Source organism: Antennarius striatus, chromosome 20 (genome assembly GCF_040054535.1).
Source record: "Antennarius striatus isolate MH-2024 chromosome 20, ASM4005453v1, whole genome shotgun sequence".
NCBI classification, from domain to species: domain Eukaryota; kingdom Metazoa; phylum Chordata; class Actinopteri; order Lophiiformes; family Antennariidae; genus Antennarius; species Antennarius striatus.
Window position 1 is genome coordinate 5,074,695 of NC_090795.1, and position 24,571 is coordinate 5,099,265.

A 24,571-nucleotide genomic window follows, 5' to 3' on the forward strand; every position below is an offset into this window, starting at 1 on the left:
TCCATTGGCTTTTCTAACAAATCATCCAAACAAACAAGGCGAATTTGTTCATTTGTTAAATTTAAACGTGCTTGTTTTGAGGATTTTTCCGCTAAGCTGTTTCACCTTTAAGTCTTAATGCTAAGTAAAGATAAACAGCTTCTTGCTGTTGCTACACATGATTGCTATGGCGGTATCAATCATCTGCTTCTCTAAAATGGGTATTTGCCGAGGGGGTGGGCAATAGCGAGTAGTTGAATCTTTGGATTATATGTTAGAGAAGCAAATATGCAGATCTCTACTCGTATTTACATATTAACCCAGTTTAGGAGGAAACAGTGCAGATCAGAAATATAAAAACACTGACTTTAATTACTGTGTGTAGCCTAATGGGGGGGGGGGGGATTGCTGACACCTCGACAGGAAACCCCTCCGAGGGTTATCACGGTGGGTGTGGAAGCTATATTACATTAGACAGTCATGCAAGAATGTGATGCGGTCATTTCTTTTCAGATTTAATGGATCTATTTTCCCACATCTTTTCATCCTCCATTGTGTGTGTGTGTGGGTTTTTTTTAACCACGCTTTGGCCCGAGGAGAAGCCTTCACACACACAGACACCCCCTCCCCCCCTCACGCCTAAATGTAATTACAGGCAACATGCTCAATAAAGGCAAATGTACACAGGCAAGGAAGACTAATGTTGGATTAATGTTGTACCTAATATCCAAGCAACAAGACATTATTTAGCCGCTTGAAAGCCCCCCAAGCATTTTCAATCTACACTGATTCGCTCTCATCACAGCCCTGATGAGCAGCCGCCACGGCGAAGACGGAATCAGTGGGAGTAGCTGGGCCCGCCACTTCAACTCTTCCCCAGGTCCCTGAAGAAGTAACCTGGTTTACTGTGGGCTGGGCCAACCGTGGTTCTGCCTCACCCATGCTGTTGCCATGCAAGGTGGTCGAGAGGAGGAGGAGTGTGAAAAGTGTCTCTCTGTGGTTTGATGTCCTTTAAAGCGCGTGTAAAACACCGCCGCGGTGAAGTCTTTATGGGGTTATTTTTTTAAAATTCAATCAGAGTCGTTTCAATGTGTTGGTTTTTTCTTTTTATAAATAAAACAAACAGTCATCAATATAAATAATGAGAAAAGACACCTCTTGAAAGGAATCAAATTAATCACAAATATGAAAAAAAAAACAAAGAAAAAACAATGTTTGCTTGAGTATTCATTCTTTTAGTGCAGACATCAATCTGGGCCAGACAGTTTACCTTGCTTAACATTCTCATGTGGGGGGCTTCTTGCCCTCAGACAGCATATGAGAATTAAAAAGGAAATAAATCAGACTTGTCATCGTTTGCTGAAGCCCCCCCCCCAAAAAAAATCTGCTGAGGTGACTGCTGCAAGTACATTTGATGAGCTGTGGTTAGCAAGTTTCAGGAAATGCTGAACATTTATTTGAAGCCTGTCTCAAAAACGCCTTTTTTTTGTGGACATTTTCAGCTTCTTGTCTTTCAGGGACTGGTTTTATAATAATGTATTTAAATCAGAATGAACAGTGGAGACGAGCTCCAGATGTGCTAAGCTGATAGAGGCCTGTCTTCGTATTCTCAAGACTACAATTAGAGCTGAAGCTGCACTCATAGCAGGGTGTGAATGCTAATGCTAACAGATCCTCACCGTTTCATACTTGCTATTAATTAAAATCAGTGTTACACATTACATATTTTGATTTTTGCAGCCGAGTAAACCAACTATGTCCTTGTCCTGCAGCTGCTACTGTGTCACCGGTGAAGTGAGTCGTTTTCCGGTTTGTGCGGATCGTTTGATCTTCTGCTGTCACGTCTCATTTTGGAACCAACCTCTTCAATTTTTTCTTTTCCAACTTCAGGGGAATACTTTCCCAGATGTTCTTCTCAGAGAATGTTTGATCACCCTGAAACCGGAAATGCATTTTTTGTTTCATATAACTCTCTGGAGTCTGTGGCTTTCTGCTGTGATAAACCCAACAATACAGCAGATAAGTGCTACAAGTTTCCCTGAGGGCACCGGTTGGACCTATTAAACACTTAACCAACAGTGTTTTATCGATTAGTGGTTATCTTGCCTCCACTCTACTTGGGCCTATATTTTCTGAAACATCCGCACTGTATTTTAGATTTAGAAGACTCAGGTGATGCTTGTATGGATCGAAACTTGTTACAGGTTCGACTGCATCATAAACGCTTAAAGCCACCGCATCATCAGGAAAAGTCTGCAGACAAAGACCTCCGAGGCAGCGGGTGCAAATCAGAGGATAATGAAACATGCATTGAAGAAGTCATTAAGCTCTTTGAGGCAAACATATCAGAAAATAATGGGAAAAGTAAACAGATGTGTTCGACATAAATGTAATAATAGACATCATTTATATTCCACAGCCAAACCAAACAGGCAGTTTGTTTTGATGTCGCTCGGAGAGTCTTGATTTATCTTTATTAATTTTCTGTATCTGCATGTAGATTGCACCACATGCATAATGCAGTTATCATCTCAAAGCTGTGATTTTCACATAAAACCAGATCAGAATAATCCTTAAAGACTTCTTTAATATTATCCTGGTCATTTAAGCTTTTGTTGCTGATCTGTTCTTTATTGGCAGACTGCATCTGGACTTTCTCGGCGCATTCTTTCGGGTCTCTTTATTTTCATGACTTGAGCTGCACAGTTAATACACCTGTTCCAATAAGTCTTCATTTCTGTCTTGGGTCTGACTTTCTCCCTTTCTGATCTGCAGTCATTTAGAAGGGAACTGACTGTCAGCTTTAGTGTTTCTGTTAACCCAGAGAATTAGCTCTCACACTGTGAATACCATTAACATCATTCAAACACTAAATTGATGATGTTGCCTTTTTTTTTTAAACTTTCCTCTTTATTTCTTTTAACAATAAAGTGACATCAGGTCTCTTCAGTCACAACGACACTGTAGTAATGCACATCTAAGGATGGATGATTTATTGAATGATTATACTTCTCATTTTATGCATTATTGATTACATTGGACAAGGTTCATTTGCTTTGCAGTTGCCATATGGGGTGCAAATTGATCCATTACCGGCTTCTTATCCTGATAGACTTTGCTTAAATTCCAATTAGTCCTCAACGCGTTGGGCCTACAACCAGCAGACCTTTCGCTCTCATTAATGTGTGCTATATTTTCATTTTGTGTTTTATTTTTTAAATTTGGTGATGCTACAGATGCACCCCAAAACAGGAAATTTGAAGTGACTGAGTCTGCTTGTTTGCTTGTCTGCTGGTGTGTGTCTGGTTGCTAATGGGAATGTCCCTGACAACAGAGAAGGAAGCAGCGCATTTTACACGGTAGCCATTGTCATGGAAACCAGTGAGGGAGCAAATATTTTACAGTTTCCACTTCATGTCACCACCATCCCATCACATCTTGCATAATATTGTGTTATTAGCATCAAACTGGGAACTAACTCTAATCCAACGTCCTCGACAGAATCTTAATAATAATAAATGGAAAATCCTTATTTTCCATATCAGACATGCATCTTTTAATGTTAACATTAGAAGAGAGACGTTGCTGGCTTAGCGCTTCGAGACAGTTGTCGTCCTGTGATTCAGACACGTCTGCGGTTATCAGTGCATCTGTGGGTGGGAAGCTTTCCTCTGCGCCGTTTGAGATCCCAAAATAAATCTTGAGTGTTGAACTGTGTTGTCTACATAAACTCACCACCTCCCACTAGCTTCCTCCTGCACGGAACTGTTATTTAATGGGTTACATGAATATGGGATAGACAAAAAAAGAAACAGCTTCTGCTGTAGAATTAGAGGTTAGTTCAGAACCTTCTCTAACATGTATTATTTCTACACCACTGTCATCATATTTTGTTAACCAAATTGAGAAATTATAATTAAATAGTTCAAATAAAAAAGACAATATTTGCTCTTTTTTTTCACTCTCTATCCAAAACTGCTAAAGAATCCCTTCTTTGTTTCTTATTGTTAAACATAGATGATTATGGTGAGATTTTATTGAGCGTAAGTCTTTTAATACTTGTTTGAATGATATTCATCGGAGTAAAAATTGTCACTGTAGGAGAAGACAGAAGATCGCAGAATGTAATAAACATCAGCATATAGTGTCATCGAGCATCATGGGAAAACATCACCATTTGCTTTCATTGTCCGACATCTTGGGGCTAATTAATGGAACGCTGTGGTGCGTGACAACGTGTTGATTCGCATCATTAGAGTCACATTCGCTCTCGCACGTTTGTATGCATGATTGCATGAGTGTACACAGGCAAACAGAGGAGATGCTTCGGATGGAATACGGATGCATTTCCCAGCATCATCCGCGAGGGCAGCTTTTCATTTACTCAATCAACCCAACAAGATATGAGAATTTACAGCAGCAAAGAGAAGGTGACGAGGTGGGTCATTTATATTCCAGATGCTACATCTGCACGTTGCTTTCTGACCCCGTGAGTCTCAGCATCCTTTTGAGGTCTAGACCGAACATTGAATTACGGGGCTGATGGGGTCTGTGTGGCGTAGGTTGCCTAGCAACCTGTATCGAGTGAGGAGAGAGGCCTGCTGATAGGGAGATTACCCGGGTCCCTGATAAAGTCCTTCCTGCCATGAACGGCTGCTTATCGTGGTGCTGTCAGAGGAAAAATGTCAGCTATTAGCTCCTGCAAAGGAGGCAGATAGAGGTACGAGCACATCGCAGGTGTCACACACCGTTACATCATTTCATCTGGGAAGGTTCACCTCATTTTAATTCGTCACACATCAATCAGTCTTTTGCTTGCCTCTCACTTTCACTTGTCAAAACATTTTCACCACTTCTTCTCTTGTCTCGTTTCATAGACGCTGTGTTCGGGAGGTGCCAGGAGTTGGCCAGCGCAGACCTGCACACGTACGATATTTCTTCCTCCGCTCTGCGTCGCCTCAGGATCCTCCTGCAGAAGCTGGCACGCAGAGGTACACGCTGTCCATCAACCTGTCCGTCTGATTTTATTTTATTTTCCATTCGCCAGTCTTTGTCAGTGCTGTACAGAATTGAAGCAATTGCTTGTCAAGCACCATAAGGGGAAACAAGCCAAAGAAACCAGGCTGCTTCCCTGGCTGGCACAGCAACGTTTGGTTAGAACAGGTCACTTGACTCATACCGAGCAACTGTTTTTACCATCATCGTCCAACTTGACTGCCTTAATCTTAACCCTAAATGTGTTTTATGATGGCAGGGCATCCTGAACTAGTTTTGTCGTAAATAACTGGTGTGTGCGGTTTAATCACCCGGATAGTCTCTTTGGTTCAAACAGCCAATGGCTTTGCTATGACAGGTTACATCTTTTTATGTGTTGGCATTCATTACAGTGCATTTACAGCTAGATGTCTTCATACTATGAGCAATTGTATAGCTATGAATGAGGCTGTGTGAAGGTATATTATTCTTAAAACTAACATAAATTAATGAGGTAAATGTAATATCTGTGTTGTATAATCTACAATACAGATATTACATAATTTGAATGTGTTTGCTAGAAATTGCAGACCAGTCAGGTCTAGTGCTACACAGAAACTTCTGAAAATTGTTCTGATTTTTTTTGTACCCTTTTCTCCACGTTTAGCAGCATGTAATGGCAGTCTTTACCCATTAGGGGGCAGTAGACACCTTCATCATGGGCCATGACCACACAGCCCCTCCATACAGTAATTGGCTTTGCAGGCCACTCTGAGCTTAATATCTTTTAACAGGCGTGAACCAGTGTTGAAAATCATTAAGAGCAAGCAGTCGGCCAGAGGAAATAAAAAAAATAAAACAGCAGAAAAAAAGCAGCGATGAATATTATGCAGGCGTGACCACACATTTATTTTAATTACTGCTTTGAAATAAACAAATGAGAGCGAGCAAGACGAGAGGGGATTTGGTGTGTCGTTTTTGGTGTTTAATTCTTGAGACGCTTTTCACCACGAGTCGCGTTGTTTGACCTTGTGTATTTAGACTCCCATTTACAGATGCTACAGACATGACATCATCACTTTGAATCATTGTCCCCTCTCTGTCTCATAGAATCACATCCACAGGCACACGAAGCGTTGTCTCGGACGAGTCCACAATGCGCCGTTAATGTTCTGTGGCATATTATTCTTATCAGCTCAAGAGCCATTGAAGTGTCATCTCTGAGATGTGCGAGACCCTTTTTTTGAGCCCATTGTACCATATCCTAAACTGAAGAGATGACAGGGGAAAAAAACAGGGTGGAACATCAATGGAATCGATTTACAATCCTCTTTATCTTGCATCAGAGACGTAGGTAGAAATCACAAAATCTCTACTCACCGCACAACACCAATGACATTCAGATCAATAGGAATTGACCCTGACACAAAGGGGCTTGGGTTGTCTGGTTGTGTCCCGATTGGCAGAGTACATCACCTGATATTAAATTTTCATCACAATACCTTTTGAATGTAAGTCCCTGTCATCTACCTGCAAATGACTTTTATATCACACCGCAGCACCTAAAACGGAGCGACTTCAGTATTTACCGTGTTCGACCACAGTGTGTCTACACAGCCAGGCTGCTGTCATATTGCTCAGGAGTCATTTGTGAAGAGAAACTCATGGATCAAATAGAGTATATGTACCGTGTATAATTTTAATTAGATGTAGAACATATCAAAAGGATGGTTTTATGTTTGCTAAACCGAATCCTCAATCAGCAGTCGCTCTATCATAGCTAATCAAACAAGACTAGTTCCGAAAGGCCTGGATTTTTCAGTGAAATAGTCATAAAATGGATTAAAGTAGGCATTTATTTATTCTAAGGGTCATCAACTAAAGCCCCATAACCCAAATCCAGAATGTGAGGGACTTCAATCCACACCACAAAGCCTGCTGAAACCAGGGGGAAAGATGATAGACCCATTACTAACAATTTCTGCAAGAAGAAATAGGCATGATTGTCAGTGTGTGCAATAAATGTTTTCAATTTTATATCATCATAGCATGACTCGTATTTGTTTTGCATGGCCCATTATTGTTATTTTTTTGATATAGACAGCATCCATAAAAGGACCCCAATCTTAAAAATTCACATCCCTACTCAGAATCTCTTTACACGGCTCAAAATCCATTACAAAGTTGTCATGATATGTTGCAGAAAGACAAATATTTTATTGCATGACTTCAGCCGACTCTCACTGACTGACTTCATTCTACATTTTTGAAAAGTTTTATGATTTCTTTCTAAATTCTTGTTTAGTTTTTATGCTGTCAAGCATCATAGTTAAACATCAGTAAGAATCATGTTTGAATTTCTCAGCGCTGTTCTTGATATGCCTCGATAGACTGCACTAACACGCAGTGGATTGACCTCCTGACCCTGAGCAGAGCGCTGGATACTCTCATAGCACATACAAGTCAAGTAAGATGATGCATTGTGACATTTGCATTAGCTCCATTGACAGGAAGTGTCAGTCAGGGAGAATCAGAGACCATAAACTGACAATGTCAATTTAGTACTACTGGAACCACATGTTACTTATGGTCCTGCATCCTCCACAAACATGCTCTCTTTGACAGACGTTTAAAAAAAAACTATTGTTGTTCTTCCTCATATTCTGTTCTGGGGTTTTTTTTCCTTGACAGCCAGATGGTACTGGAGAGAAAGAAAGTCAGAACCTTGCACTCTAACACACCATAAGAAAAAGCGAGTACATGGGGAGACAGGATTATTTCAAAGACTAGTGCTCAGATTAAAGATTAACACTCAGCACAAAGCACAGCAATCCCTTTAACCCGTCTGACATGCTACATCAGTCATTTCAAGCTTGCTTACAAGCCTTAACCTAATTCCATAGATTGAAAATACATCAGTCTTTCACACACAATATAATATTCCCAAATTAAGACATAATGCATCCATAAAAACATGGAGTCTGTGGTTTGAATATTTTATGACAGTAAACATCATATATCTTCTGTCAAGAGTTGAAATAAACTGATTTTTTTCAAAGTAGGTAATTACATAACAAAGATTAATGTAATATTTCAGCAATGGAAAATGACTATGATGTGTGTGTGTGTGTGTGTGTGTGTGTGTGTGTGTGTGTGTGTGTGTGTGTGTGTGTGTGTGTGTGTGTGTGTGTGTGTGTGTGTGTGTGTGTTGAATGTTGTACTTACATTATTCTAATTCTAAATGATTCCACTCAGAGAAATCTTCACTTTATTCATTCCATTTGATTTCCTGTCGCTACAACACTCAACAGAGGGTCAGAGCTTCACAACATTAGCTTCACTGATAAATTTAGGATGCAAACTTGTCACATAAATAATTTGTTAAATGTTAATTATGTTTGCGCGTATTGTTATGTCATCAGCCTCAATGGAGGAAGCCACAATTATGATGTCTTTTCAGGTAATTCAGAATTTTGTGAGCAAAACAATCCAACCTGACAATCCTTTCAAGTAGTTTAATGAGTCAGAATTAGCGTTTTCCCAATTTTCCTAGCAACTTGCCTTTATTTGCAATGAGAGACCTCTAGTGGAAGATATTACACACTGTGCATTTACAAACTTGTTGAATTGTTACACTATACGGCACTGTTAGTTTTATTTTCTACGTTGAATTTGGATTGGCATTTTATTTTGACTAATTAGGTGGAACTCGCTGCTAAATTATTTACATTCTCCTCCATTAATGCCTTTAAAATCAGTTGGTAGACAGAAGTAAAGGAAAGGGGAAAATCTGCATTTCAAAAACACCAGATGAAACTACAAGGCGTGTAGACTGGATCCCATCTAATAGGCTTTGAATATTTAGGAGGGCCCCCCTGTGTCTCGCTCTCTCCCTCTTTCTCCTCCGCACAGAAAGCAGACAGGAGGCTGACCGAAATATCTCGCTTGTTTGAAAGCTGTTGCGCTAATGACAAGGCGTTAATTAACTGAGGCATTTGCCTGAGATGGCACGCTATCCTTATAAGACCAAAAAAAAAAAAGCAGCACTTGGTTGATGGAACCTGCTCTTTCCTTGGACTTGCAGATGAATTTGCATGCCACGTAGCTCCTCAATGCCAACATAATCAGCTGAGAAGCTAATTGAGAGGAATCAAAATGTAAATCTTTGCTCCTTTTCCTTTTTTCCTTTAACAAAAATGTCTCACTTTGAGTCCCCTGATTTGCCACGACATACCTTCTCCCTCAAGTGTTGCCCATCACAGACACTCACAACGTGGTGTGAATGGAAATGAGTTACATCCCCCCCAGGAGAGTGTGGGGATAGACGTGTCACAGTCAATGAAGGTTGGCTTCATTGACTCGTCCTGTTGTGGCACCATCACGCCCTGAACCCATCCAACCAGCTGCTGTTGAAACGCAGGTAAAATGTGGTTCCGTTTAGGGAACCGGTTCCTCCCATTGCAATCAATAGGATAAATGATCATCACCGCGCTGATATATAACAAGTATGCACCGCATCGGTTAAGCCACGGGTAGTTAACTGTCATTGTTGTACGGATGGATGGCTAAGATGCGTTCCAGAACACTGACAGCATACGCTGCTTTGTGCTCTAGTCAGCGCTGCCAAGACTGACTGGAGGCATCTGTAGCTGCTCTGCATTGCTCAGATTCTCATGTGGTGCCTATGAATACATTCAGTATCTAATGGTGAGAATCCAGGTTAATGAAGACATTCTCCTGTGCTGATACGAGCATCTTTTCATATACATTTAAACCCCGAGTTGTAAGTTTATTGCTATTGAAACGTGTCCACATCATTAGCGGCATTGTTTCTTCTTGTGAGTCCAGTGAAAGCTTGCGTATGCAGTAGTTCACAATCCAAACCCTCTTATTAAGAGATGCTTTTCTGCTCAGGCATGAAATGTGATCATTGAGCATCTTGGCGTCTCAAAAAGGGTATAATATCTTTGGTATTTTCTGTGCTCTTTGCCGATGGAATGCTGCGCCTCTTGGCTCATTGGGAATGGGGCCATGTTTTGGGTATCTTTTTTGCTTGGTTGGCTCCATCTGGTCCTGGCACTGCTGTGCTTTGCCCCTGCCCGGGATTTCTGCATCCCAACTATGTGTTGGCAATTAGTAGAGTTGTTGGCAAGGTGTCAAGCAGGGGTGTGACATTCTCCCTGGGCTTGTTGACTGGCTGTCTGCATGTGTGCGTACATGTCGGTGTATACATGTGTGCGAATGTGTACCCGCGGCTCTCTTTTAGTGTGTCGTCATTTTAGCCCTTCCCTACTTTACCAGTCAGATTTATCTTTGCTTTTCTGTTTATCCCCGTCAAGCTGAGAGAACTGCAATCTCCCAAATGTAGTGAACATAAATACTGTACATGACCCATGTATAGGAACTCTGCGCCAAATAAACATCTATAATATTTAGCAATATTACTATCATGATAAAGGTTGGGTTTCCAATTTCTTGCTTTGAAAATTGCATACCAGTCATCCGCTTGCCTGCAGCGGTTTCTATGTTTATTTCCATTTCTTGTAACCAGCCAAGGATACTCTAAAGAAATGTTCTGTAATTTTACCTAAATTAAAGGCTTTAACTGAATTAAAGAGTAGCAAACTGATATTTTCCTCTTATCTTTTAACAATAGTAAGCAGTAAAGAAATGCCTAGGAATTATGAGAACCATTAGATCCACCACAGTTTTCACTCAGACTGTCTACTTCAACCAAATAACTGAAATCTCTGATTAGCTCATAGTTTCAAGGTTTTGTTGGATTTGGATCAGTAGTTTAATTGTAATTACACAAAAATGTGATTCCTGGATCTACCCCTCTGTAGGTATCCTTAGCTAGTTTTAAGGTGTTATTCTTCCCATATTCCACACACTTTTAGTTTTGTTTTCTACTTATTTAATTCCATTAATGTATTGATGTGGAAATATCCACATAAATATTCTTTTTGCATTCAAAAACATCTCCTTGTGACCTCTGCCTCTCCAGGTTTCACATGGCAGGATGACATCACGCAGCAGGTCATTGGGCAAGAGCTTTCCAAAGCGAGGAACATTCCCCTCCGCCATCAGGCCACGCCTTCGAGTCCTCCCATTGACCAGAGCGCCTCCAGAGACAGGAAGCTGACGCCGCATGCAGAGCTGAACAGAAATCTTCAGCAGTACCTGACCGGTCTGGGTTTCCTGTTGCATCCTGAGGTCAATGGGCAGTTAGGGATCCAACATCATGGAGGAAATGTTCAGGTAAAAGTCTAAAAATGCTGTGCTCAAATACATTTATAATCATGCAGGCTATTAACAGAACATCCTCAGAAAAGTCACTTGCACTTCTCTGTTACCATAGAGAAAGTGACTAAAGGTCAAGATTTCCTAAGTTTTGAACATTTTAACCGTCTTCTGTAGCTTTAACATAGAGAAGTGATATATTAAGTAGCTGGAGTCCTTTCAGAAACTGTATTTTAGTGTCTTAATGTGACCCCTGTAGGTCCAGGGTTAAGGCTGGAAATATTGGTCCACAAAATGAACAAAAGATGTCCTTGACTGAATTATGGAAGGGCCTCTTCCTATCCCTTTGAAAAAGTGTCAGTATATCTTTTGCAGGGATCCTCCTCTTGTCCCTGCACCCACCGCCTTTGTTTCTATCTTTATTTCTTCTCTGCCCTCTCCTACTGAGCATGGAGCCTTTTAAACAAAGATCTTTCATCACCTCTTTACATCATTCACCACTCATATTTCGTGTGGAACCCCAGCTTTGTGCAAAGCATTCTGCATCCTTCATAGCGGAGCCGCTTCCTGCTGTTGTGTCAGTGCAACCATAATGCAAAGTTGAAGAGTTCAGGACCTTCCTTATTGATGAGATGAGATCTTTTGTTGTGTAGCGTGATGGAAAAAAGCAAACATGGTTAGCATGAATAGCGGAGCACCCGTCTCACTGTGCTAATGCCATTATGGCCCCTCAGTATGCCGGGTTTGGAAAGACTGACATTTTCTCTATATGCATTTGAAGGACAGAAAATGGCACCGAGGGAGATAGCTAGTATTAGTGCAGCAGAGACAGGGATAATCACGCTGCTCGGCAGATCGGATATACTGTGCGCTGAATTGAAGCGTGGTCCCTTATGATCCAGACAAGAAAAATGATTTTTCTCTCTCACAGAGAGAAAAAAAAAAGACAAAATCACATGTATCGTTGCCACTATTTATCCCAGTTATAATGCCAAATGGTTAAAGGTGTTTTGATTCCTGTGTATCAGTGTTATTGTGATGTAAACACATAATTCATTATGCATGAAATGCAAACTTAAACGACTATGTTCTTTTCTTTTTAGATAAGTCATAGATGTTACGCCGCGACAGAGGGGATGTGCTTTTTAAGGTTGTTGTTTGAAATGTATGAAATTACTCTTTGAGTGACACTATCTCATCTGTGATTTCCATAATGTAATTTCTAAGGGCAGTTGTCTTTGATCTAGAATCCCCTATTCATATCCGGTGCTGTCGAGGTTGCTGCTCTCTTCACAGTGAAGCCTGTCACAACAGCGCTGCCCCGGCTCAACCCATCTAGTGTTGTCACAGAGCACAAAAAATATTGCTGAGCTAAATCCAGGTGGAAGATTAATCATATGAAAGTTGTCCCTTTAGCTTTACAGACATGAGCAAAACTCAGAATCTTCAGTCATGCTAGCAGCTCCAGTGAGGCTCTATTTTTAGCGTGACATTGGTTTTTGCGCTAATGTTAACTTGACCGGAAAGTGACCTAATCAGATCCTTAGTCAAAATGGATATACAGTAGTAACACATTCATTCCCTGTTATCGCTTAACCCGTTTATGGACAGTGGGGAGGATGGAATCTCAGCAGACTTTGGGCAGGGGTGGTCTGCACCCCGGACAAGTCGCCAGCTTATCATGGCAGCAAAAAGAAAGACAACCAATCACACCATCTCACCAATTTGTTTCTATTGCATTATTTTGGTGATGGGAGGAAGCCAGTGAACCTCGGAGGGAAGCCGTGCAGCCAAAAAAAGGTCCCATGTCTTTAGGTGAATTTGAATCCTGGACCTTCTTGCTGGGAGGCAACAGTGCTGCCCCCTTTGCCACTATGCAACCCCGTAGTTACAAATGAGAAAAAAAAAAATCCTGACCTTTTGAACATCTCAATAAAATTTTATCGTAAACAGTTTAACAGTTCATGATGGCACAGGAAGCAAAATCATGGTATCCTTGTGCTTAGAACTCGTTACACACCACAAATGCCTGTAGTTTCATAGAAGACCCTTGAAGTGTTGTAATCTTTCATCATGATTTAGAGATGTTTAACTTATTGTGACTTATCTGGAATCCTCTAAATGTATCAGGTGTGCATTTTGTGTTGTAGAATGAAGAAACCAACTCTGATCTTTACTTGGAGCCCAGTCAATCTAAGCCCCAACAGAGCTGGAAGGAGACAACTCTGTATAGCCTGCATAAAGGTGATGGCCAACCTCCAGTCACCAAAGTCTTCACCCAGAGTGGGCAGGGCAGACACCCCATGCTCAGCACCACCTACCCCGAGCAGGACCTGGGAAGGAGCAAACTGCTGCCCGGCCAGCTGGAGCGACTTCTTACTGGGGCACAAAACAGTCAGCAAGGCAACCCAGACGGCAAAGCTGGGTGGCCCAAAGGAAAGCTCCACTACCTCAGCTACACCCACCCAGCTCTGGGTGACCAAGATCAGCTGCAGTCTCTGGCAGCTTTTGGCACCAAAACCCAAAGACCTAATCTAGACAGACTTCTGCATAAGGACGGCTCAAACCGACCGACCGCCAAAGAGCCTCTTAGTGCTGTAGATGGTACAGTCAGCCTTCCTAGAGCTTGTTACAGATGATTCATTATATTTACACCATAATATTATTTCTTTTAGTTGGATTTTTACATTTTGTTTGCTTATTTTCCTGTCCAGAGCGATTCATTCAGAATATAGTGAACCAGCTGGGAAGGCACAGCATCAACATGGAGTCTTTGATGGGGAAAGACCTGGACCATTTGGCTGAAGTCATCACAGGAGCACTGCAGGAGGTACACGGGGACCAGTCAGTAGTTGGGGCCAAGCCAGGACCAGGAGCCGCTGCCCCCGGGGGGAACATGGAGGGCGACAGGAAGCCACTGGCAGCCATGCAAATGAATCAAATCCAGCATCTGAATTCAGAGAAAGAGCAAGATCTAAATCGGAAAGATGTAATGAGAACAAAACAACAAGGTGTGTAAAAACCAAAAATATGTTATTTTACTCGTGTTTATTGTCTGCCATATATAATAGCACTTAACGTTCTAAACATATAAATGTTTCAATAATAAGGTCAGGAAAACCCTTTCATGTATATTTTGAGTTTTGGATTTTAGGGTTACAACTGGTCCTTATTTCTAATGAGCTAAAGAAACTTGAATTTTCACACAATTTGCTCATACATTTTGTTGTTGTTTTTTTTCCAGGCCAAGAAATAGATGATGCAGACAAAAAGCCTGTTGACAAGGTGATTGTAAAATTACTCTGTTCACCCAACAAATTGGTTTTTCTGGGAGCACAACATCTCCAGACTCACCTTCTTCAAATAGGAATGATTTGAAAGTTGCTCACACCCACATTTGCAGTTAAATTATGTCAACTTGAAAGCGAATTCACGACAGGAACTTTAAAAGCATTTAAAGGAGTTTCACATGATGCTGTGACTCTTTTGTGGAAATAAGTGTAGCCACTGAATGCATCTTGTCACTTTGTCAGGGGAATGGACGTCATTAGACCTTGGAGCAGCAGAGAGACATTTAAATCTAAGAATGAAAGCAGCACATACCTTTTCAATGATAAACGTCTAGAATTTATCTTTATATTCAAGGTGTTAATTGAATTTCCTTTATAACTTATAATTAATTCTCTTGAAAGGGAAAATTAAATGTAATTATATAGGCAAAAAGCAGAGCAAAATGTTTTTTTTTTCTTTTAAGAGAAATCTTTGATTTAACACAGCATGCAGCCCTCTTCTCCAAACTGCTGGACTACCTCAACCTGGAGCCCTTCGGTCACTTCCCAAAGGTCAACGCCGGTCCACCAGCTTCCCTCCAAAAAATGGTTGGGATGGAAAGTGTCCAAAGTCGGACGATGCAGTCCCAAGTCCCTATAGCCCAGCAGTGGAAGGAGAAAACTGAGACAGTCCCTGCAAAAGAAGCTTCCACCTCACATTTAGTCAGTGATGCAGAGGCACCTGATGCTCAGGTGGATTTAGAAGTCCAGAGATGGATGCAGGGGCATCAAGGGCTGGAGGGGAAGAAGCAGCCAGACGAGCCGCAGAAGGACATGAGAGTCAAAACGCAGCTGGTCCACGTGGGGGTGAAAGAGTTTTCCAGCAGAGGGAAGGACAGACACTTTGGGTACATTATCACCGGATCAGAGTGAGTACAACTCAGATGCAGTTAAATATATTGATACTAGAATAGGAAAACAGACACTTGTGTTTTTCAAATGATGCATGCAAATAATATTGCCATCATAGTTGCCACCGGTTTGAACTGATTATTCACACCAGATCATCCCAATTTAAATTTATTCTAAAGAATAATCCAACTAATAGTGATAGAATCATTTAGGAGTTTTAGGTATTTATGCATTAATATTTCATGCTTTTCAGTCTTATTTTTCCTGTTGTTTTGTAAATATTCAATAAAGGTTCCACCAGGGATTGGGTTTATATTATAAAGAGTTATAGTATAAATGGTGTGTTATGAAAGAAGGCCGATGATGTCCATATATTTGAATAAAGATACATCAAATCAGTATATTCTATTATTCATATAAAGCTAAGGGAATTCTGACATACTCAACATCAGAATAAATCCATTTTCTTGTCGACGAGACGATCGTCTCGTCTTCATCCTCCTATCCGCCTTGTGGGTCACGTTTCTGCTCGAGCCTATCCCAGCCGGCTGTGGGCGAAAGGCAGGGTACAACCAGGATAAGATGCCAGTTCATTGCAGGGCCACATGAAAGATAAACAACCGCTCATGCTCACACTCACTATAGACACCTAAACCGCATGTTTTTGGAGGTGGAAGACAAATTACCTGGAGAGAACCCACACAGACACGGGGAGGACATCCAAACTCCGTACAGAAAGAAATCAAACCTGGAACCTTCTTGCTACCCACTGCACCACTGTGTTTGTCATTATATTAGTATTTAGTGGTGTACATAAAGGTAATAAGTCACAATCACTTACTTTCTTAATTTAGGCAGATGAGCCCAATATGAAAGAAAAAATTTGCATGAAATTTGACCTTTGAATTCCAAAGTATTTAATTAAATGAAACGGACAATTTATTTCTAATCAAAATAAATTTATTCAATATTTAGCTGTAATTAGCTGACTTGTCACATAATTCAGGGACAGTTGTAATAATAAGAACAGTTGTGGCTGTGGTAGCTCAGGTAATAGATGCAGTCTTTTAACTGTGGGGTTTGCTTTTGATTGGTTTACTATATCTTTGTTTTCCCCTGAGTCCTTTCTTACAAAACCTACATGCAGAAAACATCCCTAATAATCTTGTAAATGCTGCTTTCTCAGTTCTTAAGTGCCTGTTATCAAATGAGATGATTGTACAGCTCATAGCGTCGTCTTATAGTTTATTGCTCCCCTCGTCAGTCGTCAGTCACACTGTTGAACCTCTTTCAAGGCAGAATCAATTCTGCATACCTTAATACCGAGCATGTGTCTGCTTTGTTCGGTTATTTAAAGCTGCCTTTAAGAGATGCAATCCCTGTCAAAACCGCCCACATATTCACGTCTTTATGGGACGGAATACTCAAGTTTGAAATCCTTAGTGTGTGCTGCACCTGATTACAATAGGGGGATGATAAATCCCTTAGTGTGTGGGTATTACTGTGCCGTATTATAGCTTTAATGATGATATTTTGTCAGGAAGGGTAGCCAAGTACTTTCTCTCCTTTGCTCTAACCTCTCAGTCAGCCCAGCCTCAGCAAAGATAAGTTCCTATCAACTGTGCCTGTGGCCCCTCGCAAATCCCTTTATAGCGTTATCAAGTCTGGTGTCAGTGGGTTGTCCTTCACCTATTCAACAGATGTAGGTCCATAAAGGTCCGACAGGCACCATCTCTGTCGCCTTATTGCCACACACATATGGAAACGCAGCTCTAGATATAAAGACAACGTATTTGATCAGGTGGAAGGGAAAGGTAATAAGTCACCTTCTAAATTAAACATCTTCACCTCCTCCTCATCCCACTGAGTGGACACCTATAGTTGGTCTATAGAGGTGCATTTGCTGCAGAGCTCTTGATTGCATGGTTGTTATCCCCCGCTCCTGCGCTCCCTGCAGTGAGGCGACGCAAACCTGCTTATCTGACAGCTCCTGACATTGTAGTGGTCGTAGTGCGGGATGCAGGGAATGGGGAGGGGAGGAATGGAGGAGGTGGGAAGGTATGAAAAGAAGAGAAAGAGACAGAAAGAGAAACCCAAGGGGAGAAGTGCTAGCATCAACAACCAAGTCACTCCCACAACTCTGTAGTTGCTAGAATTACCGCAGAGGGATGGAAACGTGTCTGGAATTTCTATCGCTGCATCTTTAAGTTTCAAAACCCTTCAAAAAAGAGAAAAAAGAGCCACCCACTCGCTCAAAGGTAGAGTGAATCAGGGCCCCGTGCGCACCACACCGATCTGTGTTCCGTTTGAAAAGAGCTGCAATATTGTGGTGTCAGAGGCAGGCTGAGCAAAAACATATCTGACATCGTTACCTCTGCCAAGGAGGTCATGTTTTTGGTCTGGTTTATATGTTTTTCAGTAAGATTATGGAAGCCTACTGGCATAGGTGCAGCATGAGCCAACGAAAAACCCATTTAATATTGGAGTGGATCCAAATCTTAGGGCGATACACAAATTATCCTCCTACCTGGCTTGAGAGAGCCTTGATGGTGGAGGGAGTGGTGTTGCCGGCAACAAAGCGGTGAGACGGGGAATAAAATGTTTTCAGGTTTTCTCACACAGACGATGCTCTTATAAAGACTCCCACAGATCCATACTACCAGGAAGGAGCCCGAAGGGGCCCCATTGCCAGATACTCTATGATCTTGGTATGTTTTAAAATATGTTTATAGAAAGAAAAAGAAAAAGAAGAAGATAGAGAAACAGGTCTGGTCTGCACAGATATCACACATCAGTAATTTACAATCACATTACGTAGTTCTTGTTCTTTTGGAAATATCCAGACTAGTGCACAATTGTTTGGGTAAGTCAGGCGAGTTGGGTCATAAAAATATATACTTTGATTAGTGGCGAATGGGTTGGGTGGGGTTGAAGACATTGATGCCGGGTGGCTCAGTGGTAACGTCATAGAAGAAGGCTGGTAGTTTGAATCCTGGGTTAGGTTACCAGCAAGGTGTCACACCTAGATCCTTCCCTTAACCCCCCACCCCCACCCCCATCCCCAAGAGCCGCATAGCCAAGATTTACAAGCAGAGAAGGCTGCAAGTGACAGAAAGACTTCAGAGGATGCTGAGGGCCTAAAAAAAGCAAACTTAAACGATAACGGTTCCAGTCAGGACCCATCGCTGCATGGAATTGGTTCCCAGTTCATTTCGCATTTCCCTGTTATAGTAACAAAATTTGAACAGTGTCTCATTATGATCCATGGCTGTCTGGTGCGTGTCACTCCGCAGTCACCTGGTACTCTCAGTGATTCCAGGTTAAGCTATCAGCATTGAAGTAGATCTCTCAGTGTGCGAGTGTGTGTGTGTGCGTGCGTGCATGTGTGTGTGTGTGCGCGTGCCCTTCTCATTTTCTCCATCCAGCGCATTGGCCTGCAGATTGCCTTTGTTTGGTCTATTTCCTTGGCGATTTACTCTCTGAGTGAGAGAGCAGCCGCGGACTGAGCTGAGATGAGGCATGGCTTTATCAGACCACCATTACACTTCACCTCCATTCCATTTGCACCTTATTATTCTCATCTCACCGTGAGGAAGCGTGCGTGGCGCCCCGTGTTTGTGTACTTTGTGTTTTGCTCTGAGCCTCCACACGCACGGAGCGAAAGAAAAAAGAACAAAAAACAATGTGGGCAAAGACAAAGAAGGATAGAAAGGGAGAGAAAGGCACGTCCATATGATGCAGCCATTACACCTCATGCAGGTTCCATTTGCACCTTATTGTTTGTCTCATTGCTGGAAAAAAAAGCGGGTGATTTACCAAGCCTGAAGAGGCAGCTGATCCCTTTTCCCTTGGCATGGGTCTTTGTATGTTTGTTTGTGTGCTTGCATGCCTTGTGTGTCTGTTTGTGAGTGTGTACTTGTGTGCAGATGCAACCATTCTGGCAACCGTAGCTTTCTGCCTATGTGCAATGACCCATTTGTGGGTATGAATTGTTGCAGCATCTCCCTAAAAAAAAAAATAGAATTCCCTGAATAGAATTCTAGATGAGATGCATCTCATATTGGTTGTGAACCTCCGAGGGTGACGCCCGGCTGTCTGTGTGTCTCCCTTAGCTCCCTCACCAATGACCAGAGCAAGGACCTGATGGAGCGGCTCATGCGGGGGCTCAACCTCCACGCCACGGATCTCACCCAGCTTTCGTACGTACACATCCAAAAAAATCCCAGACTCACACTTGCATCATCGGGGATCGTGTTTCGTAAGACATGCATTAAATCAAACAAATTCTTACCCCTTTTAAAACATTCAAATGTCTATTATTGTTCTTTTTTGGGGGATTTTGTGTTTTAGAAAATAGCAAAGATGCTACAGAAAGCATTTGTGTGTAAATGCTGTGCCACTCAGCCACCGATTGTAGACGTTTGTTATTTTTCTGACCTTTAGGAGTGTTTGACTTTTTGTGGCTAGAGAAATCAGGCCTAATTACCTCCAGACAAACGCTGATGTCTCCACTGTATTCAAAACGATGCCTCGCCACCGTATGCCTCGTCAAAAAGAAAAGAGCAGTCAGGCCATCAAACAAATCTCAGTTAAAGGCAAAGAGAGGAGAAAAGAGAGAAAGGGAAGCAGGAGTGGATGGAGAGCTGGAGCCAGATAAAGTAGTCCGTTAATGTATTAATGAGGACAAGAACTGTCCTTGAACCCAGACCGGTTTGAGCTCGTACCAGAGTTCTGACATCAGCTCAGTGTCAGACCATGTAGGAGGCAGAAGAAGATGGGTTCACCTAAGATCTGACAAGCCTCACAGCTCTGGGTGGTTCAGTAACACCTGCAGCATGGGAACACTAAAGCCAGCACACTGCAGTGATGCAACACAGTTACAGAGTATTCTAGCTACTGAGAGGAGAAACTGTCTGACAGAACTGTAACATCTAGTGTTAAACACTGAAATACTGTGACCTTAAAAAAAGCAGCATTCCGACCTCTACGTTCGATATTTGATAAGCACCAATGTCAGGATATGTCACCGTGCCGGCCGGCACTGATTGGCTTAATGTGGTTATTACAGCTGTCATTCCATATCATCCAGAATGCACTCCTGATGCACATAAAGATCCTTGTCTACATGCAGATGAATAGCCGCTGACATTACTACATTGTGGCATCATTTATATGTCCAGTAAGTATTCCTTTGATGTCGTGAAAGTACCCAATTAAAAACACAATGAATAGTCATTCAATTCATTCAAAATTTCATTTCAGGTTAAATTAGAGTTTTTATCAGCAAAGCATATGTATAAAAAGAAGTATTTAACTTTTTATGGTGACGGAACAGTGATGTTAAATTCTGAAAAAACCCTACTTGAGAAAAGGAACCTTGGCCTTGTATTGAAAAAGGTGCATCGGAATTGAAACATTTTGTGTCTTAAAACTTAACACACAGCCATGAAAATGATTTTATACTATTTCGTGTTGTCATGACAACTCTACTTAAAACTTACGACAATTGCAGTGAAACACTTGATTATAATAGCATTCATGTTATCAGAACTTAAGAATTAGGAATTCACATTTGAAGCATAATGAGTTTGATGGTTATCAAAGAGAAACTATTAAGAAAACTTCAGTAATGGTTTTTTTTCTTATAGAATGTAGCTCAATACTTTTGAATATGTCAAATCTGACATTTTGAATTGCCGCAGCTCAATATGCCATGATCCATATCACCACAAAATTCAGCTTCTGTAAAATACAGTAATCAAGAATAGATAGAAAGACTCCTACCAGAAGAGAGGTGCAGTCAGTAAAGGGTCCTGAGGGGCATCCTAGTCGGTCAGAACTGAGTTTTTTAATTATCTTCTATTCTGCAGGCCTTTAATCCATTTATTTAACTACTTTAGTCACATATTCTTTTGGTTATTGTCTTCCTCTACTACCCTTGCTTTCATTTCTTTTTCCTGCGTGTTGTAAATTATGTGTGCAAAATCTCAATCTTAAAGGTTGCTGCTAGCTATAGCTGTCGAATAAATGCAGAGAACCATGTACTATATTTTTGTGGTTAGTTTTAATCATAAAGTAGCTAGAAAAAGGAATATTTGAATAGAATATGTGGGGAAATATACTTTTTACCAATGCTGCATAGAGCCTTGATCACAGTGCATTAACGCTGTAAAGTCAGTGTAAAAGCGACCAACAGATGCCTTAAATGAAGCCTCCACACTATATTACAGCTCCAATTGATAATGGTATTCAATCCAGGAGACAAATGCAGATGATGCACTCATTGTTAGACTTGTTTATCCCTGTTCCCATTCCTTTTCCTGGGTAATGAAAGCATTTCTATTTAGAAATAGCTTTAACAGAGGACATGATGCAATCCTATTGTGCGTCTTGCTGTGTGGCCCGAAAACCTCTGTGTGAATATGAGTACGAGATTGTCATTCGATCTGATGACCCCCCCCGAGAGGAGTTACCAAAATATGCCAACAGGTGAGGCATGAAGGAATTCAGAAAACATGAGATGGCGAGGCGGAATATGTTTCCACACACAACATGCGGTTATGTTTGATCCTGCTGCTGTAGCAATCAGTGCAGAAGTTCCCCTTTTCAAAAAAGGATTTGAAATAGCTGCAGATGATACGAGCCCTTTTTCCAGATGACGTAAGTGTTTTGCTCGTCAGAAACACTAGGGGGAGTGGGATGCACACTCACAAGTACATCCTCACACACAGTCTGTGCAGGCAAACCAACACAAGGCGACATCCCGCCAAAAAGATTGCACATGCACACTCATGGCGTCCCAACAGCAGAGTTAATAAGAAGTCCAAGCGAACGCATCCGATAACACGGGAAACAGAGTGAAGTCTTCCAGATAACTTATCTCTCCTAACTTCATCTCCCCAACTGTGGTGATGCACTTTTTCCCCCCCAATGGATTTAAAAGGGGTTTGTGCGCATCAGTTCAATTGGAGATGCATCTCTGGTAGAATACATTTAGCCAAGGAGAACAGAGGCAGGGGGTAAAGATTGTGGAAATACTGACATTTACAAGAGCTAACAACCCAGGTGAAGCCACTAGAGAGGGACATCCTTTTTTTTTTTTTTTTAGATATGTGTGTGGGTGTATGTGTGTGATCATGTTCGCAAAGGCATCGGTGCATGGTTGACTCCATCTGTCTGGCGGTATTGGCTCATATATTGCCCCTGGCCAAGTGAGTGTAGCTGTTTGTGTAGCGGCTGACCGATGGTGAGCTGGTCTGGGTCGGGGCGCTCCAGCAGTCTGATGAATCTCGCTCTCTGTTACACACTCTGCAGAGGTGTGTGTGTGTGTGTGTGTGTGTGTGTGTGTGTGTGTGTGTGTGTGTGTGTGTGTGTGTGTGTGTGTGTGTGTGTGTGTGTATCAGGACTGAACCGTTGAAATATTGTTATATAGTGATGGTTTGGTTTGAATAAAAGAATATCCCCAACATGTACCTCATTAAATCCATTGTTAACATGTTAAAAAATTATTTAGCTTTAAAGATTTAATAATTACGAAGTAAAAAAAGTTTTGAAACAGCCTCAAATGGGGGCCATATACTTCCCTCAGTTAATGGGGACCAGAAATTGAGCTAAAAGAGAGACTTTTGGACAAAAACATGACCGCAAACGAAGGATAATTTTGCAGCTGACAGCTTCATAAATTGATGGGATGTAAATTTTGTGTTTACAGCTTGTTTCAGCTTGGGCAAAGTGGTGAAAAAATCTGTTTATGCAGCTCCATATTATGTATGTTCTCTGCAGCTATTAACTCCCATTCATTTCCATTTATGAAAATCTATTAGAGGACACTTTCAGTTATGCAAAACTTCTTGAAGCCAAACAGTTTAATGTAATGTCTTTTTCTACACCTAAAATCTACTGCCTAGCCACAAAGTCTGCTTGAAGCTAAATGAATGGTAATCAGTGGATACCTTTAATGGAAATACAATATGTCTAAAATCTGAAATAAATATTAAACCGATTCTAGAAAACGCTTTAAAATAGACAGATTTGTTGTACATTTACGTTCTAAAAATCAACCTAAGATGATTTTCCTACAACTTGGTTGACTCTTTGTTTAAGAAAAGTTGAGAAAAATGATGTCATTGCATTCAAGCATTCTGAATTATCCTGATTGGCCCATTGGGGAACTATAATTACAATTCAAAATGAGGTGCCACATTTGCTGCTGATTGGCCCCAACAGGGTCTTCGTCTTTCACGGGGGGGATGTCATTCTTGTTGTTGCCTTGTCGAAACCCGTTTTTGAAAGACAGCCCTCCCCAGAAGTCTCTGTTTGTTTGTTTTTTATCCTCTCTCTCCAGCTTCTACAATTTCCTTTCATATGGGATTTCAGGAGATTACAGTAGACATGAGTATGATTTCTTCTTTGCTTCAGATTTCACAGTTAAACACCCTGTTTTTCCCATCACTACTGGGAGTTGTTACAGAGTCTGATGGGGTTGTTAGATTTTATTTCATGGCCAACCTCAGGGACCTGAGATATTTATTCTGCTCCAAGGAGGGAAGTCTATTTTGCTGACTCCTGACCAGACGGAGTAGAATCTCAGCACACTGGTGCAGGCAGGTCACTGTGGGTGACAAAAAAACAAAGCACCCAGGTGTCCAGCTGTAATATAGTCTTCAACTTACTTAACGTGATCTCTAATAGTCTTAGCATATCACCCACATTTCCCAATACTTAGTCCAACATACTACCGCTGGAGTTCATTGGACTGCTTCCTTTCAGGTGGAAGAATATTGGCATGAGGAATAAAATAGCATTTGGGTTGCATTCACATGCATATATTGCGGTTTGTATTAAAACATGAGTTGACAGCTGAATGATTAAAGCAAGCGTGTTTGTGTAGACAAAGCTCAAAAAGCTACACTGGTTCTTGTCCCCCTTACAGTTTTTAAGCCAGGTTAAGAGAAAGGACTCCTGTCTTCAGCTTTGCCTACATATATGAGCATTACTGATCTTCTCCAGCTAAAAACAACTAAGCGCATCCCCCAAAATGTCAACGTGTTCCATGAAATGCGACCATTCATTCCTTTCTGTCTTTTGCTGTTTTTCCTTCAGCGTCTTGGGTCCGGCGTTGACTTTCAGAATCGGCCACAACCCCAGGAACGTGACCACCGCAGATCTGGTTCAAGTTGCAGGTACGAGCAGTT

At 41.4% G+C, this 24,571-nt stretch overlaps 1 protein-coding gene across 1 annotated transcript in view; it reads left to right on the forward strand.

The window, feature by feature from the left end:
- The window catches only part of ptprn2 (protein tyrosine phosphatase receptor type N2), a 108,706-nt gene that overhangs the window by 12,356 nt on the left and 71,779 nt on the right, over nt 1-24,571 (forward strand). Inside the window, exons 3-10 of the mRNA XM_068304330.1 lie at nt 4,857-4,970; nt 10,961-11,214; nt 13,347-13,800; nt 13,911-14,207; nt 14,441-14,481; nt 14,973-15,394; nt 19,490-19,576; nt 24,480-24,559. Coding sequence (XP_068160431.1) covers nt 4,857-4,970; nt 10,961-11,214; nt 13,347-13,800; nt 13,911-14,207; nt 14,441-14,481; nt 14,973-15,394; nt 19,490-19,576; nt 24,480-24,559 — 1,749 coding nt within the window. The remainder of the gene's footprint in view (nt 1-4,856; nt 4,971-10,960; nt 11,215-13,346; nt 13,801-13,910; nt 14,208-14,440; nt 14,482-14,972; nt 15,395-19,489; nt 19,577-24,479; nt 24,560-24,571) is intronic.